The sequence below is a fragment of the Ovis canadensis genome, chromosome 3 (assembly GCF_042477335.2).
Source record: "Ovis canadensis isolate MfBH-ARS-UI-01 breed Bighorn chromosome 3, ARS-UI_OviCan_v2, whole genome shotgun sequence".
NCBI lineage: Eukaryota > Metazoa > Chordata > Mammalia > Artiodactyla > Bovidae > Ovis > Ovis canadensis.
In genome coordinates, this window is record NC_091247.1 from 106,186,487 (window position 1) to 106,202,933 (window position 16,447).

The 16,447-nt window shown below is 41.3% G+C and overlaps 1 protein-coding gene, 1 non-coding gene and 1 pseudogene across 10 annotated transcripts in view; 1 reads left to right on the plus strand and 2 right to left on the minus strand.

Annotated features, from left to right (window-relative positions):
- The window catches only part of ANAPC1 (anaphase promoting complex subunit 1), a 95,873-nt gene that overhangs the window by 74,049 nt on the left and 5,377 nt on the right, over nt 1-16,447 (minus strand). For 4 of the 9 annotated variants that reach the window (XM_069583992.1, XM_069583988.1, XM_069583985.1 and 1 more), the window contains exons 4-14: nt 14,158-14,209; nt 13,844-13,944; nt 13,076-13,158; nt 11,937-12,070; nt 9,962-10,107; nt 9,106-9,326; nt 8,194-8,403; nt 5,296-5,391; nt 2,916-3,006; nt 2,752-2,817; nt 766-900 (exon numbers count right to left, since the gene is read on the minus strand). In XM_069583992.1, coding sequence (XP_069440093.1) covers nt 766-900; nt 2,752-2,817; nt 2,916-3,006; nt 5,296-5,391; nt 8,194-8,403; nt 9,106-9,326; nt 9,962-10,107; nt 11,937-12,070; nt 13,076-13,158; nt 13,844-13,944; nt 14,158-14,209 — 1,335 coding nt within the window. The remainder of the gene's footprint in view (nt 1-765; nt 901-2,751; nt 2,818-2,915; nt 3,007-5,295; nt 5,392-8,193; nt 8,404-9,105; nt 9,327-9,961; nt 10,108-11,936; nt 12,071-13,075; nt 13,159-13,843; nt 13,945-14,157; nt 14,210-16,447) is intronic. The other 5 variants (XM_069583993.1, XM_069583989.1, XM_069583990.1 and 2 more) reach the window with 3 other exon arrangements.
- LOC138438392 (U6 spliceosomal RNA) lies at nt 346-450 on the minus strand. Its single transcript, XR_011256331.1, has one exon. It is a non-coding gene; the product is annotated as a U6 spliceosomal RNA (small nuclear RNA).
- LOC138435182 (small ribosomal subunit protein uS8-like) lies at nt 3,478-4,478 on the plus strand (annotated as a pseudogene).

Genomic DNA, 16,447 nt, shown 5'->3' on the forward strand with positions numbered 1-16,447 from the left:
TAGTACACATACAATGCTTGGAACAGTATCTAGTACATAGATAATACTAGAATATCCCACCCCTTGCCCTGCCGCACCCAACAGACCACATGGATTTTTAAAAGTATTCATTCTTTCCTCAGACTTGTTGAGTCTTAACTTGTATGCCAAGAGGTGGAGGTACAGTTATATGTTAGCAATGTTCTGCACTGACCTGCCCCCACGCCCATACCCATGGGATTCCTCTTTACCCGAATGCCCCCTTCCACCTACAAATATTCCATTTGTCCTCCAGGTCCAAACCAAGTCAGACACATCTCTCAGAGTTCCCTGTGCTACACAGTAGGTTCTCATTAGTTATCTTTTAAAAATATGGGAGGTTTCACAAATTTGTGTGTTATCCTTGAGCAGGGCCCATGCTAATCTTCTCTGTATCATTTCAATTTTAGTATATTGCTGCCGAAGCGAGCATTAAATTAAGGTTTCTTAAAACAGACAGTACATCTGATTCACACAAGTAAACTGTGAGACCCCCTAGATGAAAAAGAATGCATCCCTCTCCTCACTGTAACATCCTCAAAAAAGCACCTTACACATCACAAGGGAAGTCACTGTACGTTTATCGAATCATTTGTGTTTAAAAATATTCATATTCTATAAGAATTAGCTAAACTTCCAATTTTACTGTTTTTAAAACAGAAAAAAAGTTAACCATGGAAAAAGCTAATGTTTGACCCAACTTCTCTAAAACTATCGATTTTTGACAACACCTACTCCCCTTCTCACCTCATCCAGGGATCCAAGCAGCTTACTCAGAGGGTTAGTAGGAGTGACACCATCAAGTGGGGTGCTGGGCCGAGGCATCGTGTTGGACCTTGTCAGGGAGGGAGCTGGCAGCCCAGGAATAAAAACCTTCCCCACCTGAAAGAATTTAAAAATGTGGGGAAAAAATATTAGCTTTCATGTATCATGTTCTTCAATGAAACATTAAGGCATGTAAGCATGTATTTCTTTTGCTATTTCAAAGTTTACGCTCACCACACACAACTGAGAAACAGGGAGAATTAAAATTTCAATAACATATCAAATTCCACCATCCAACTACAAACATCTTGACATAAACTCTCTTAGTCTGATTCCTCCTTTTCATTACTGAGAACTTTCTGAAGGCAGGGAACGGGGGGAACGTTAACACAGTTAAGACATTAAACGGAACTCTAGCATGCCACACCCTCTTTCACCTTACTGGAGGTGAGGCAGCAGGCACATCAGGCTTTCAGAGAGCATAAGCATCAGTCTCACTAAGTCTCCTGGCAGAGAGAAATAAGCCTCAGTATGTCTTGGGGCCAAAAGGAATTAAGCTGAAGTGACACTCAGGAAATTAAACCCAAGCTAGTCCAAACTGCGCTCTCCAGCTTGCAGTCCATCATAAACCCTCAAACACTTCCTCCTCAGAAAACCCGACATAAAATCCTCACTGACCTGAAAAGAGTGAGTCAACAATCATGCTAATCGCTCTCTCTTTTAAGTATCCATAGGGTTCTCCGGAAAACAACACGGAAGTTCACATCCACAGTCTGAAAACTTTTTTTTTTTTTTTAAATTGGTTTTTTGGGGGCTCCAAAATCACTGCAGATGGTGACTGCAGCCATGAAATTAAAAGACGCTTACACCTTGGAAGAAAAGTTATGACCAACCTACATAGCATATTCAAAAGCAGAGACATTACTTGCCAACAAAGGTCTGTCTAGTCAAGGCTATGGTTTTTCCTGTGGTCGTGTATGGATGTGAGAGTTGGACTGTAAAGAAGGCTGATTGCTGAAGAATTGATGCTTTGAACTGTGGTGTTGGAGAAGACTCTTGAGAGTCCCTTGGACTGCAAGGAGATCCAACCAGTCCATTCTGAAGGAGATCAGCCCTGGGATTTCTTTGGAGGGAATGATGCTAAAGCTGAAGCTCCAGTACTTTGGCCACCTCATGCAAAGAGCTGACTCACTGGAAAAGACTCTGATGCTGGGAGGGATTGGGGGCAGGAGGAGAAGGGGACGACAGAGGATGAGATGGCTGGATGGCATCACTGACTCGATGGACGTGAGTCTGAGTGAACTCCGGGAGTCGGTGATGGAGAGGGAGGCCTCGTGTGCTGTGATTCATGGGGTCCCAAAGAGTCGGACACGGCTGAGCAACTGAACTGAACTGAACTGAACTTTACTAAAACTCTGAGAGTTAACAAACCTGACCATACATTAATTTTAAAACTACACTTTATAAAACTTCAGTTAACCTTTTCTCCTTTTATTAAAAAAGTTTATCTACATTCACTGAAGCTTCCCCAGCTGCACTGTGTTCATAATGCCAATCCACCTAATGACCATGAGGCCTAGGCCTCCAAGCTGCTGTTGCTTAATCGCTGTCATGTCCAACTCCTTTGCAACCCCATGGACTAAAGCCCACCAGGATCCTCTCTCTGTTCATGGGATTTCCCAGGCAAGAATACTGGAGTGGATTGCCATTTCCTTCTCTGGGCATCTTCCCGACCTGGGGATCAAACCTGCACCTCCTGCATCGGCAGGCTGGTTCTTTATCACCACCAGGGAAGTACTCCAAATAAGGTTCAACATAAACCAAAGGGTTCATTTTCAATTCTTACAGAAATCTTCTGCTAAATCCCACAGTCACGAGGCAACAAATTTTAAATATCAAACTAGCACTGAAAAATAATAATTAAAGAAGCAGGCCCACCAGCAGCACGGGGCGCTGCGTGCTACGTACCCGCACCACCCCTGTATACAGCACCAGGTTTCCACTGCTCTCCAGGACCAGCATAGTGTCTATCTTCTTGAAAAAAACAAAAAGCAAAAAAAGTGTTTTTTCCAATTGTGCAAATTATAAAGTACAGAGATTCCCAACTTCTCAGGAGCTCCGCCCGCATTTACCTCCACTGGCGCTGCGTCCTTTGCCTGGATGTTGGTGACAGAGCCGAAGATGAGCTGTGCTTTATCATTACTCTCCTGAAACTTTACACATCTAAACATTCGAATTAAAAAACAGACACAGCATTGATACATGCAACAGACCTGCGCGCATACTCAAGTCAAGGCTATCAGGCTGACTGGTAACTGCCCGTTTCAGAAGGTTACTTACTGCTGGGCTCCATTTATGACACCTTCAACGACAAATGACAGAATCACAGCGACAGACAGATCAGTGGCTGCGGGGGTTGGGGACAGCGGGAGGTCGGTGTGACGCGCACGCTTAGTCTCTCGGTCGTGTCCAACTCTTTTGCAACCCCACGGACTGCAGCCCGCCAGGCCCCTCTGTCCCCGGGATTTTCCAGGCAAGAAGACTGGAGTGAGTTACGATCTCCTCCTTCAGGGGATCTTTCCGACCCAGGGATCGAACCTCTGTCTCCTGCATCTCCTGTGGCATGAGGGTTTTTTACCAGCGAGCCACCTGGGAAGTCCAGGGTGTGGAGTGTGTGACCCAAGGGTAGCCAGCATGAGGGAGACCCGCGAGGTGATAAAGAAGTTCAGAATTTCGACTGTGGTGTCTACCACAGCAACACGTGAGAAGACGTCATTGACTCGCGCACACACACGCACACACGCACAAGTGAGCACGTGTAAACCTGACGGTCTGAACGAGGTCTGTGGACTGTACTGACAGCAGTTTCCTTGCTGTGGTAATGCACTGTAGTTATGCAAGACGTTACCTCTGGGGGGACAAGTACTACATTACAACTTCCTATGATCTGTAATCATTTCAAAATTAAAGGGTCCATCACTGGCAAATATATGAATACATATTTCACCTAAAGATAAACACATAGCTAATAAGCACATGAGAAGATGTTCAACATCGTAAGTCATCAGGGAAACGCAAATTAAAACCACTTCAAACACACCAGAATGGGTACAATCAAAGAAAATAACAATATCAAATGTTGTCAAGGATGAAAAATTGGAACACTCAAAAACTGCTGGACAGAATGTAAAATGGTGCAGTTTAGTTGTTTTAAAACAAATTTAGCAATTTCTTTAAAAGCTGACAATGAGTCCTCTTTCCAGCATCCTTCCGTGCTGCCAGAACGGTGCGTATGAATGTCCCGGCTGACGCTCTCAAGAGTGTCAACAATGCCGGAAAGAGTGGTAAACGCCAGGTCCTCATCAGGCCGTGCTCCAAAGTCATCATGAGGTCTCCGAGAGTGATGATGAAGCACAGTCACACTGGCGAACTTGAAATCACTGATGATCACAGGGCTGGGAAAACTGCTGTGAACCTCACAGGCAGGCTAAGTAAGTGTGGAGTAATCAGCCCCAGATTTGATGTGCAACTCAAAGATCTAGAAAAATGGCCGAATAACCTGCCCCCACCCCGTCAGTTTGGTTTCGTTGTACTGACAACCTCAGCTGGAATCATGGACCATGAGGAAGCAATGAAAACACACAGGAGGGAAAATCCTTGGATTTTTTCTCCAGGGATGTAATACATACAAATAAAATGCTTCAGAGGACCCCCCCCCAAAAAAAAAGCTGACTGAATTTATTGTTTGATCCACTCCTAGCTACCTACCTACCTACGTACATGAATCACACATGTCCACACAAAGATTCTGGCTCCTATGATCACAGTGCCATAACTCACAACAGTCAAGAGTAGAAACAAGCCAAGTGTCCATCAACCAATGAACAAAACGTGGTACTACACGGTGAGAGGAATGGCATGTTTACGCATGTTACAACGTGCGGGTCCTAAAACATGCCAAGTGAAAGAAGGCAGCAGACTCCAAAGACTGTCTACTGTATGATTCTATCTGTATAAAACGTCCAGGAAAGGCAAACTTGCAGGGGCAGAAAGCCTACCTTCTGGAGGTCTGAGGTTGGGAACGGGAACACAGACTGACTAAAGTCAAGCACAAAAGATCTTTCAAAAGTGACAGAGGAAGTTTTAAAACTGGCTTGTGGTGACGTTGCACAATTGTAAATTTACTAAAAATCATTTAATTATACACTTAAAACATGTTAGTTTTATGCGATATAAATTATTTCCATAAAGTTATTATGAAAAAAAGAGAGAGAGAAAGAAGAAGAGAAAGAGCAGCCCTAGAGAGAAGCACAGGTCCCATCCCTGGGTCAGGAAGACTCCCTGGAGAGGGAAATGGAAACCCACTTCAGCACTGTTAACTGGAGAATCCCATGGACAGAGCAGCCTGGCGGGCAACAGTCCAGAGTCATAAGAGTCAGACACAACTGAGCGACTAAGCACTAAGCACAGATTTATTTACACGGGTTAAACGAGAAACATAAGCACACTTACCGCAGCTGGAGCTCAGACTCTACTAAATAGCACAAGAACTTCTGCCCACAGAGGTCAGATGTAATGAAAACTTTGGAGGCCTGTGAATTTCTCTTCCTGTAATAGATATATTAATAAAGAAAATGGTGGCACTGGCTTAAAAATCTACCTCAGATATTAATAAAAAGTCTTTGAAAATACAAGAAATACTAACTGGGCCAAGCGATAACCTTGAAGACATAAGAGCTCTTCTAAGAACTGAACTTCATCACCTCTAAGATTCTTCTCAGCTCTGACTGAGTCCACTACATAGCTTTTTGGGAGAAATTACAATAAATGGAATCATTACCTACAGACTTTTAAATTCGACACTATGCTAGTTGTCTACTGCCAAAGTAATGCAAACTTAAATTCCTATCTCTTACAAGGTCTAAGGGGTCACTTTTTATAACATGACCTCTCCAATCTATCCTTACTCTCTAAGATTAGGTTCCACTTCACCTCTCTTCTTTTAAACCATACCCCCAAATTCTCTATTCTCAAAAGTTTCTTTGCAGAGCAGTGCAGAGGACTGGAACTGTAAAATAAGCATCTGCAATATATCCAACTTAGCAATAAGGTATTTAAGGAGAAATGACTTTTTCTTTTAGTGACAGTATTTTCTTTCCATTTTAAATTTGGGGCCATACAATGCAGCACATAGGATCTTAGTTCCCTGATCAGGGATCAAACCTGTGACCCCAACCCCCACCCCACATTGGCAGCATGCAGTCTTAACCACTGGATCACCAGGGAAGTCCCCAAACAAATTATTTTTAAATACAGGGAATTTTTATGTTATATATAAGGAACAAAAATGGAACCTACTTCAACCCTGCACTCACATCTCCACTTTCCTCCAAGTATCCCTGAGCTGCTGGCCTAAGAGCAGATGTGGCCTCCACCTCACTGGCGCCCCAGTGCAGCCTAGCTGATAATCATCACCTTCTTTCTCCCCAGGGCCCCTCTCCCCTCCTGAGCTCCCAAGCTGATAATCATCACCTTCTTTCTCTCCAGGGCCTGTCTCTCCTCCTGAGCTCCCAAGCCCCAGGGCCCCTCTCTCCTCCTGAGCTCCCAAGCTGATAATCATCACCTTCTTTCTCTCCAGGGCCCGTCTCTCCTCCTGAGCTCCCGTCTGGCTCCTTGTTCCATCAGTCACTTCCTCTTCCCCGTATTTTCAATGCTCTCCTGCTCTGGGTGTGTCATCTTTGCAGCCTACTCTCACTTTAAAATGAGTCTTTCAATACACAGATGTACTAAAACATCAGATTATATGAAGGACTTACTGGCTGCTTAGCTGACTGTAAAAATGGTAGCATGGTTTGGTAAAAAGTGTCCTTACTCTCTAGAGAAACACACTGAGGTATTTAAGGGCAAAGAGGAAGATGAATTTTCTCTAACATAGTTCAGGAAAAATGAAACCCTCCCTGGACCCTGAGGTGCCCTCTAGCTAGTTTTGGACCCTCATTCCCACTCAAAGGACTCCGTGGACAGTCCGTGCATCCATGCTCACCCCTCCAGTCCCCAGTGACGTTTTCCACCCCATCCCACTACACCCTACCCCACCCGAGGTGCTCTGGACAAGGCCGCCAGGGAACTCACTGGCAGCAGGCGCCGCCCCTCCGGGCCCACCGTCACCGCCACACTTCACCAGCATCTGACGCACTGACACCTTCGTCTCAAGCCTCCTCTCTTGTGTTCCATGACTTGTCCTGCTGCTTCCCCCGCCTCACCTCCCTTGCTCTGTCTGTCTGCAGTAACTTTATCTCTACTCACCAACCTCCTCCCCAAACATTAAGTTCCCAGGACTTCAGTCCCTAGCCCTTTTTGATTCTACACAGCCTGGTTTTAACTATTCAGAGGTCACAGACTGGGAATCTAATGAATGTTAAACCCTCTCCTAAAGAAAAGGCCTAGACACCACACGTACCTTTGATTACTATCTTTGATCCCAGAGGGTTACCAGAACCCTGTTCATCCACAGGCCTCCAGGAACCCCAGGAACCCAACCTCTACACACAACCTCTACATCCTCCATAAATTCCAATGCACCTGTCTTGCCTCAGTCACCACTGTTACGTGACTGCTCTTCCCCTTGTACTTATGACCCACACATAAAGCACCTCGTTTCAGCTTTCATGAGACAGAGCAGCCCAAACGGCTCTCTCTCTCCACCTCCTCTTTCTCAGCCCTTTCCCCTTCTCCTACATAAACAAACTGACAGTATTTTTAATTCCTGGAACATACCACACATTCACACTTCCTAGCTTTTCTCCTGATCCCCTCTAACTACTGTGCCCTGTCCACTTACCCACCCGGAAAATACCCAGTTGTCTTTTCAAAGCCCTGTCTGCAGATCTGCAGTGCCACCACCCTCCAGATGTCTCTTTTTGAGGACAGGGACAGTGACCTGCTTGCTGATAAACCACAGCCACTAGCACACACTGGCACTGACTGAATGAATGATTAAAGAGAAGATAAAAGGAGGAAGGCCATGTAGAATGGAGGTCTAGCGGTGCTTCACAGAAGAACAGCTGATACTCAGCTAACAAAGGCAAAACTTCAGAAAAATGCTAGAAAACCCCAAGTTGCCTAAACTACACAAGTTAACTGTTTTTCCCTAAAACAGCAAACACTTCAAACGGGAGAGATTACTACTACAAAGCTAAGGAAGAAATAGCAAATGACAAAGGAATATTTTTATGATCATCTTAATATCACTAATATTCTCTACTGAAACTTAGGTAGCCTCTCATATTTCTATGCATTTTTGTAAGTATTTGTAACTGCTTATAGCAAGAACCTTTACATAGAATATCAAGTGTTTTCTAAAACTTTTAGCATCATTTTTCTTTCAATATAAAAATATATCCTCCAAACCTCAGGCGCGTAATCGTTTCTGTCCATAAGTGGTCGATACAAAGCTCAGGAACAATGGGCTCTGTTTCTGGTGCAAGAAAGGAGCCATTAGAATTACTGCTTGGAGAATGAGAAAAACTGTGTCTCTTTGGAGACTGATTATGGCTTGAAAGGTTGAACCTTTGCACCCCTGAGAAAGAGTATACTCCTAAGGCAGGGGAATGCGCACGACTGCAAAACAAACAGAGAAAAGAGGGCACCATCAGTAATAATGCAGGCTGACACGGCACACTTTCCAACAGAGCTTTCCAACGCTATGTACTCTTGCAAACATTCAGGCAGAAACCCAGTCAGAAATACAATTAAAAAACAAAAAAAGGAACAGCTACTTACACGGTTTGTTAACACGCTTTATTATATTCTAAAGATTTAGAACTCCTGCTGGAGTAACTCTTTTTTTAACTGAAAATCAGTTCATCTTCTGCCTCAGAAAAGGAATCGCTTAGATTATTCAAAAGAGTCTAAACTACGTTCTTAGGTACTCAGACATACACATATGAACAAAACCCAGATTATATAGATACTAATAAAAACCAAAGCTACAGCAAACTAAGCCAAAAGAAAATAGTACCAAAATATCTCTAGAATTAACATTCACCAAACTGCTGCCAAGGAGTGGTAACAATGCGGCACTCTTAACAACAAGAATTGGCAGCTTCTAAATATGACTCACTGGCAAGGCAACACAGTAGGCCTGGAATCTTGGTAAAAGTAGCTTAATGGGCATACTGCTTTTTTTTCTAAAAGGTACTCAGGAGCTGTCAAGAGAAATTTTAAATGCTCCCAATCACAACAGAAAGTTTAAAAAGAAGGTATCTTTTTCTTGAGACTTCTTGTTTAAAACAAGGAAACACGGCCACACTGAAGTCCCACCTGAGAGCTGCCATGTTGGAAATGGAAGGTGAACGGGAGTGCAGGCTGGGCGAGGAGGCGGAGCGGCTCTGGCTGTGGATGGAGGAGTAGTTCTGGAAGGGGGACGCCACGGGGGAGTCGCCCTTGGAGAGGCTTCTGAGGTGTGCTGTGAGCGAGCTGCTAGTAGCCACGTTCTGGGGGGTGGCCCCCTGTTCAGAGAACTTTAAAACAGCATTGCCTTCCTTAAGTCAAAATGAAGGGGGACGGGGAGATAATAATTAGATTAGGAGGGCATTTTCCTTGCAGGGTAGTTGCCAGTTATTAAAGACAAAACATCTTTTTTCCTAAGATACTCAATTTATTTCACAATTGAGTCTTCTAAAAACATACAAACAAATATCACATGTTAACACACATATATGGAGTATAGAAAGGTGGTGTGCTGCTGGTGAGTCTATTTACAGGGCGGCAGTGGAGACGCAGGCATGGGACAGCCTGCGGACACAGCGGGGGAAGCGGGGCGGGGGGGGCGGGTGGAAAGAGGAGCATGGAACATACACGCTGCCACACGTAAAACAGAGCCCGTGGAGGCCTGCTGTGCGACTCAGGGAGCTCACACTGGGGCTCTGTGACAACCTAGGGGGCAGGCTGGGGTGGGAGGAGGGAGGCAGGTTCAAGGGGGAGGGGACATATGTATGCCTATGGCTGGTTCATACTGAGGTATGGCAGAAACCGAGAGAATACTGTAAAGCAATTATCCTCCAATTAAAAATAAACAAATTTTTAAAATAATTTTTAATGAGTGGTAAAAAAAATATGCAGGTTTTCAGCATTAACTATCTTTTTCTGTTAAGAAGTGACTTGCCTTCACCCTTACCTCTGTTTTGACTCTCCGGAGAGCCCACACAGAATGCAGACCTTGAACAGTGTCATAGGTCATGACAATGGAGGGATCGGTGTGGAGAAAGACAATTTTCATCGCATGGTCTACAACATACTGTACCCGTGATGAACCAAAAAGACCTTAAAGATAAAACAAAAATGATCAAGTATAGGACAATGGGTTTCACAAGACTGTTTATGAAGTGACTTCTTGCAATTCCTAAAGACATAGAGAAATGAAGGTTAATTAAGGCATAAAATCCATTAATCTATTAATATGACATAATTAACTCCATTTTTAATACATCTACTTTGGGCATCAATTTCTTCAAACATATTAAAGGTGAGAATGTTATGAGCTTTTATATCACACACATGTACTTAAATGTTAATGAAGTTAAGCCATTAAACTTATCAACCACAGGTAAAAGGTCCATGATTCCTTCAATGACTGACTTATTCATAAATTTTAATCAACTATTCTGCCAAATCTGACTTCCTTAGTGGTTCTTTTCTTCTGTATGAAATCTGTCCTCTATGGTAACCATTCGAACAGTGCTGAACAATACACTACTGTTTCTGTTTTACTGGAAAGAGGCAAAAATAAGTTTTTTCCTAGTGAGTTCAGCTTTTACATCTATAGTACCGCAAACAAGTTCCTATTTCCTTATTTGACAGTTTCCGAAATGTTTTCCTCTCAATTAAAATATTTTAAAAATTTAAAAGAATTGGGTTATAAAATTAAGAAGTACATTATAAAGAAAGAAAAATCACTCATAATTCCACTCAAAATAACTATTACTAAAATATTTAGGCACATTCCTCCTAGTTTTGTTTTCCTATACAAACATATTTTTTGTTCTTACAAAATTAGAATCATATTGCATTTAGTTCTATACCTTACTTAACATGAATAAGCAACTCCTGAGATTATCAAATATTATTCAAAAACATGAGCAATAATGGCTGCATACCATTCAACCATTTGCTCTGACACGTGTGCTTAGGTTGTTTGTAGTTGTTAGCAGTATAATATAGAGTAATCAACAAACTTTTTCTGTGTAAGGCCAAAGAGTAAATAGTTTAGGCTTTGCAGACCACAAACTGACTCGGTAGCGTAATTTAGTTCGTTTTTTCCTACAACCTTTTTAAAAGGCTGAAACCACTCTTAGCTCATAACGCTTAGGAAAATAAGCTAGATCTATCTGTAGTTTGCCAAGCCCTGATAGAGAAGATAAACATCTCAGTGGTATTTCAGAATATATACTTGGGACTATGTCCTTAAAACTGGTTAAAGAACGTAAATTTTTTTTTTTTAGCCTTCAAGTATCATTACTCATAATAATCTGTGTTTGGTCACATTTAAAATTTTAAACTAAGCATCTAGAAATACGTCTAGAAAATATTAAAAAATTGAGCCCCAGAAAATTATATTATGAGCAGGGTAAGTGAAATATTAAAATTTACACCATAAAGGTCTAAGGCCCTCCATTTCTTTTTTCCAGAGAAAAGAAACAATTTTAGTTTATCTAAGTACTGTTCATTTATTATTACTGAAAAACAGAGTACAGAGTCATCTACAGGTAAGTTAGAAAATCTATCACTATTCCTGGCTTTTTTTTTTTTAAATACTTATTTGATTGTACCAAGTCTTAGCTGCTGCATGTGGGATCTAGTTCCCTGACCAGGGATTGAACTCAGGGCTTCTGCGTTGGGAGTGCGGAGTTTTAGCCACTGGACCACCAGGGACGTCCCCTGGCTCTATTTTTACTGAAAGAAGAGTTGTTTAAAGTCAATACCAGGATATTCAATGAAGTAATTAATATGAATTATTTTCCTAATTATTTTTTAATGCTTAAATTATTTTACCTTTATAAAACAAATCAAATTTTCATACCCTCCTTTATGTCCTCCCCACTCCCAAACTCAAATAAGAGTCTACGTAAAAGAATTTATAAAAACACACTTACTCCCAGATTTACAAACAAGCGGCGTGATCTCATCCAGCGGATGCAGCATGCTAAACAGAGTGGGCAAGGGCTCCCTAGTGAAGACAAAGGAACAGACCAGGACAACTCCATCTGTGCACAAATTGTGAACATTCCTGGCAAAGAAATGTCTTCTGCAGACTACAGTCTCAAAGAGCAACCCTCTAAACTCTGACATACCATTTTTCACAGTATCTTCGGTTTTCTTTCTAGAAATCTCTCTTATGCAGAGTAAGTCTATACACACACACACACACACACACACACACACACACACAGCACAAACTCAGTATAGCCCAGGGAGGACCCGCAAGCAGCCGTCACCGCCTTACAGAACCAACCGAGAGAGGGGCGTAAGGCAGTCATTTATTAAAAACACTTTTCTTAGTGGCACTGTGTCTCTGACAGCTAGCAAAGAAATTTAGTCCCCTAGACCTATTTACAAAGGCATGTACTTTAAAAAAGGAAGAAGAATAAATGCTTCAAGTAAATTAAATAGCTGCTTTTTAAGGAGTGACTGAAAAAAAGGGAAAAAAACAGACCTTCTATCTGAACACAGAAAGAGATCACAATATGTAAGCAATCATCTTCAAACTTATTATCTACTCCTTGCCAACACACTGACAGGTGACTGGATGCTCCTGTCCTTCTGCGAGCTAAGAGCTGATTAGGGAGACAAACTCAACACATTACCACTTACTACACACCTAAGACTAGGAAGCTCTATGTCAACAATTATATACATCAGCTTGTTAAAACTCTGCACAAAACCTAGGAAGTGAAGACATTCTTCTTTTAACAGGTAAGGAAACTAATGCCGAAGCTAATGATTTGCCCAAAGTAACATGATGGAAAAAAATGGCAGAGCTAAGAACTGAGTCTTGCTGTCTTTAAGCCAAGAGTTTGCTCGGTTTTACTACCTGGGGGCAAAAAGCTGAGATAATTAAGTGCCAAGAGGGAAGTGCCAATAGAACTCCTAAGTGTACAATGATGAGGTGAGAGAAACAGCACCTATCTGCACTGCCAGCACGGAAACTAGCATCACCCCAAACTTTTGGGTGAGCAATTTTACCTAAGAACAGGCAGAAAAAGCCCAAGGAATCATATTCTGATCTGCATACCTGGGTGGGCCTGGAGGAACCTCACACGAAGAGCTGCTTCGTTCAAACAGCAATCCATACTTGGTGGGCCAAACATTTGCAACCTATTTGGTAAAAGGGTAAGGAAAAACAGAAGTAAAAGAAACGACTCTTTATAACATGTTTTTATGAAACAATATAGAACATTAGATTTTTCTTCCAATATAAGAGCTTTGCAGACTAACAATCTATAATTCTAACAAGGATATCTAAGAGAAAATCAAATATAAGGAAGAGAAGTTTGATCTAATATTCCCACCAGTGGCTAATATCAGTACTAAAATGTGATTATAGTGTAACGACTGCATCAGGGGATGAAAAAAGACGATGAGAAACAGGAAAAAAACTAATACTGCTCAAGCGGTTGAGTAGAACCAAAGTGATTTCTTACATATGTCACTTAAACAGAAAACAAAAGAAATTCCCAAAAAAGATTTCACAATTCTCTTCACTAGGTCATTTACTTTTTAGGCAAAGGATGGAAATGGCAAGCAATTACAGCTGCTAAAATTTAGCTGTTTTATTTCAGTAGAAATAACATTTGTGATTATATGATGTGAGAGTAGTAGTACTTCTGAAATCAATTAATTCAAGAATAATCTCCTAGGTGGGAGGGAGGTTCATGTTTGGGAATGCATGTAAGAATTAAAGATTTTAAAATTTAAAAAATAAAAAACTAAAAATTAAAAAAAAAAAAAAAAAAGAATAATCTCCAATAAAACACAAAAAGACTGAAACACTCAGACTTACCTGAAAAGGCAAAGAAGCTATGTAATCCTTTCCTTCTATGGTATGCATGTTGATACATGAGCTTTGCAATATACATATGCATTTTTCCACTTCATCACTACCTGAAAAGGGAGTACAAGATAACATGCATTTTTTTTCAAAACAGATTCCCAAATACAAGCTACAATTTCCAATAGCACAAATTCTTTAATGAACAACATAAAAATGCTCAAGTTAAGCCACTATTACTAGTGGCCACTTATTTTGACTGAAAAAAAAAATAAGATAAACATTTGGAATCATAAGATCAAATAAAATTTCAAAAAGAAACTTACTGTAGTCCTTATCAGACTTATCCTGTGATATAATGAAGTCACACCACAATGCCTAAAATCAAAACAAAATGCTTACTTAAGAAAATGGTATCTAAATAATAACTTATGAATTAATAATATCTAAAAGTGTCACATACATAACTGTCCCACCTTATCAGCTCAACACATACATATGGGAATAAGGAAAAATTAGATAAAATTAGACTAGTGATAACTATTTTCAGATAAACTATGTCTGCTAGTAAGTTTTACGAAGAGAAGAGGGAAGACAAAAATCAACAAACCTACTAGATAGAAGCTTTGAAGCAGAAGTGAATTCAAATAGAGACTCAACCTATAGTAAACCCTGTATCCTACACAAAGCTAAAGATTACTGTAAAAGCTGAAAACTGCCAAGCTGTCTCATAATCTCCAGACTGACCTAACGATCTCATCACTCTCTGACACACCTAGAAATCCCTCCTCCAACGTTCATTTTAAAAATATGCGTGTGTGTGTACGTATATACCAGGAAAACTTTTAAAAACCATTAACCTTTAACTGGCATGCTTGACAATCACATTGAAATTATCTAAAGAACGCTGGACTGGAAGAAACACAAGCTGGAATCAAGATTGCTGGGAGAAATATCAATAACCTCAGATATGCAGATGATACCACCCTTATGGCAGAAAGTGAAGAAGAACTAAAGAGCCTCCTGATGAAAGTGAAAGAGGAGAGTGAAAAAGTTGACTTAAGGCTCAACATTCAGAAAATGAAGATCATGGCATCTGGTCCCATCATTTCATGGGAAATAGATGGGGAAACGGTGGAAACAGGGTCAGACTTTATTTGGGGGGGCTCCAAAATCACTGCAGATGGTGACTGCAAGCCATGAAATTAAAAGACACTTACTCCTTGGAAGAAAAGTTATGACCAACCTACATAGCATATTCAAAAGCAGAGACATTACTTTGCCAACAAAGGTCTGTCTAGTCAAGGCTATGTTTTTTCCTGTGGTCATGTATGGATGTGAGAGTTGGACTGTGAAGAAGGCTGAGCACTGAAGAATTGATGCTTTTGAACTGTGGTGTTGGAGAAGACTCTCGAGAGTCCCTTGGACTGCAAGGAGATTCAACCAGTCCATCCTAAAGGAGATCAGTCCTGGGTGTTCACTGGAAGGACTGATGCTAAAACTGACACTCCAGTACTTTGGCCACCTCATGAGAAGAGTTGACTCATTGGAAAAGACTCTCATGCTGGGAGGGATTGGGGGCAGGAGGAGAAGGGGACGACCGAGGATGAAATGGCTGGATGGCATCACGGACTCGATGGATGTGAATCTGAGTGAACTCAGAGATGGTGATGGACAGGGAGGCCTGGCGTGCTGCGATTCATGAGGTCGCAAAGAGTCGGACACGACTGAACTGTGTCTTGATATATAAAGCGCCTTTCTTGTAAGTAGAATACAATTGGATACTGTTTAACTGCTGCCTTTTAATTAGGGCAGATAAACATGTATGGTAGATAAGTCATGTATGAATGTGAGAGATCACTGGCTTCAACACTCCTATACAGAAATGCTTTCACACATCATCTAAAATTTGGGAATAATTCACTTTATCCTTCCTAATAAATTGTTATAAGAGTACAATACTCATCATAAAATAGTTAACGGGGGAAAAAAGCAGTGATAAGTGATATTTCAGTGTTTACAAATGAGGAACTTCACATGAATAAAAAGACTCTAAAACCTTCTGTCAATAGGCTAACAATTAATTCAACCATCGAAAATGCTTTCATTTTGCCCCCAACTTGATCCTGTAATCTTTCAATAAGAAAAGCTGAAACGGTACAGTGAACATCTGTCTCACCTAAATCTGACGGTTACTACTAACCTTTTGCGTATCTGTTCATGTGTGCATTCCTATACATGAGGATGTGGGAAGCAGGGAGGTGCTGTTTGAAAATTGCACACATCATCACTTCACCCCTAAACCCGTCCTCATGTATTTCCACCTCATCATCTATTTCCTAAAACTGAAGACGTATTCCTATTAAACCTACAGGCTTAACCTATAAACCGTCATACCACTTGAGGAAAAAAATGCAATTTTCTACTAGCACCTGATATTTCAGATTTTCTCAAGAACGTCTTTTTTTTAATATAAATGTATTTCTTTTAATTGGAGGCTAATTACTTCTTAGCACTGTGCCCCCATCCTGAACCCCCTCCCACCGCCCTCCCCCTTCCCATACTTAACACTGTAGCAGGTCTGCCATACACTGGCACGGGTCCGCCACGGGTGTG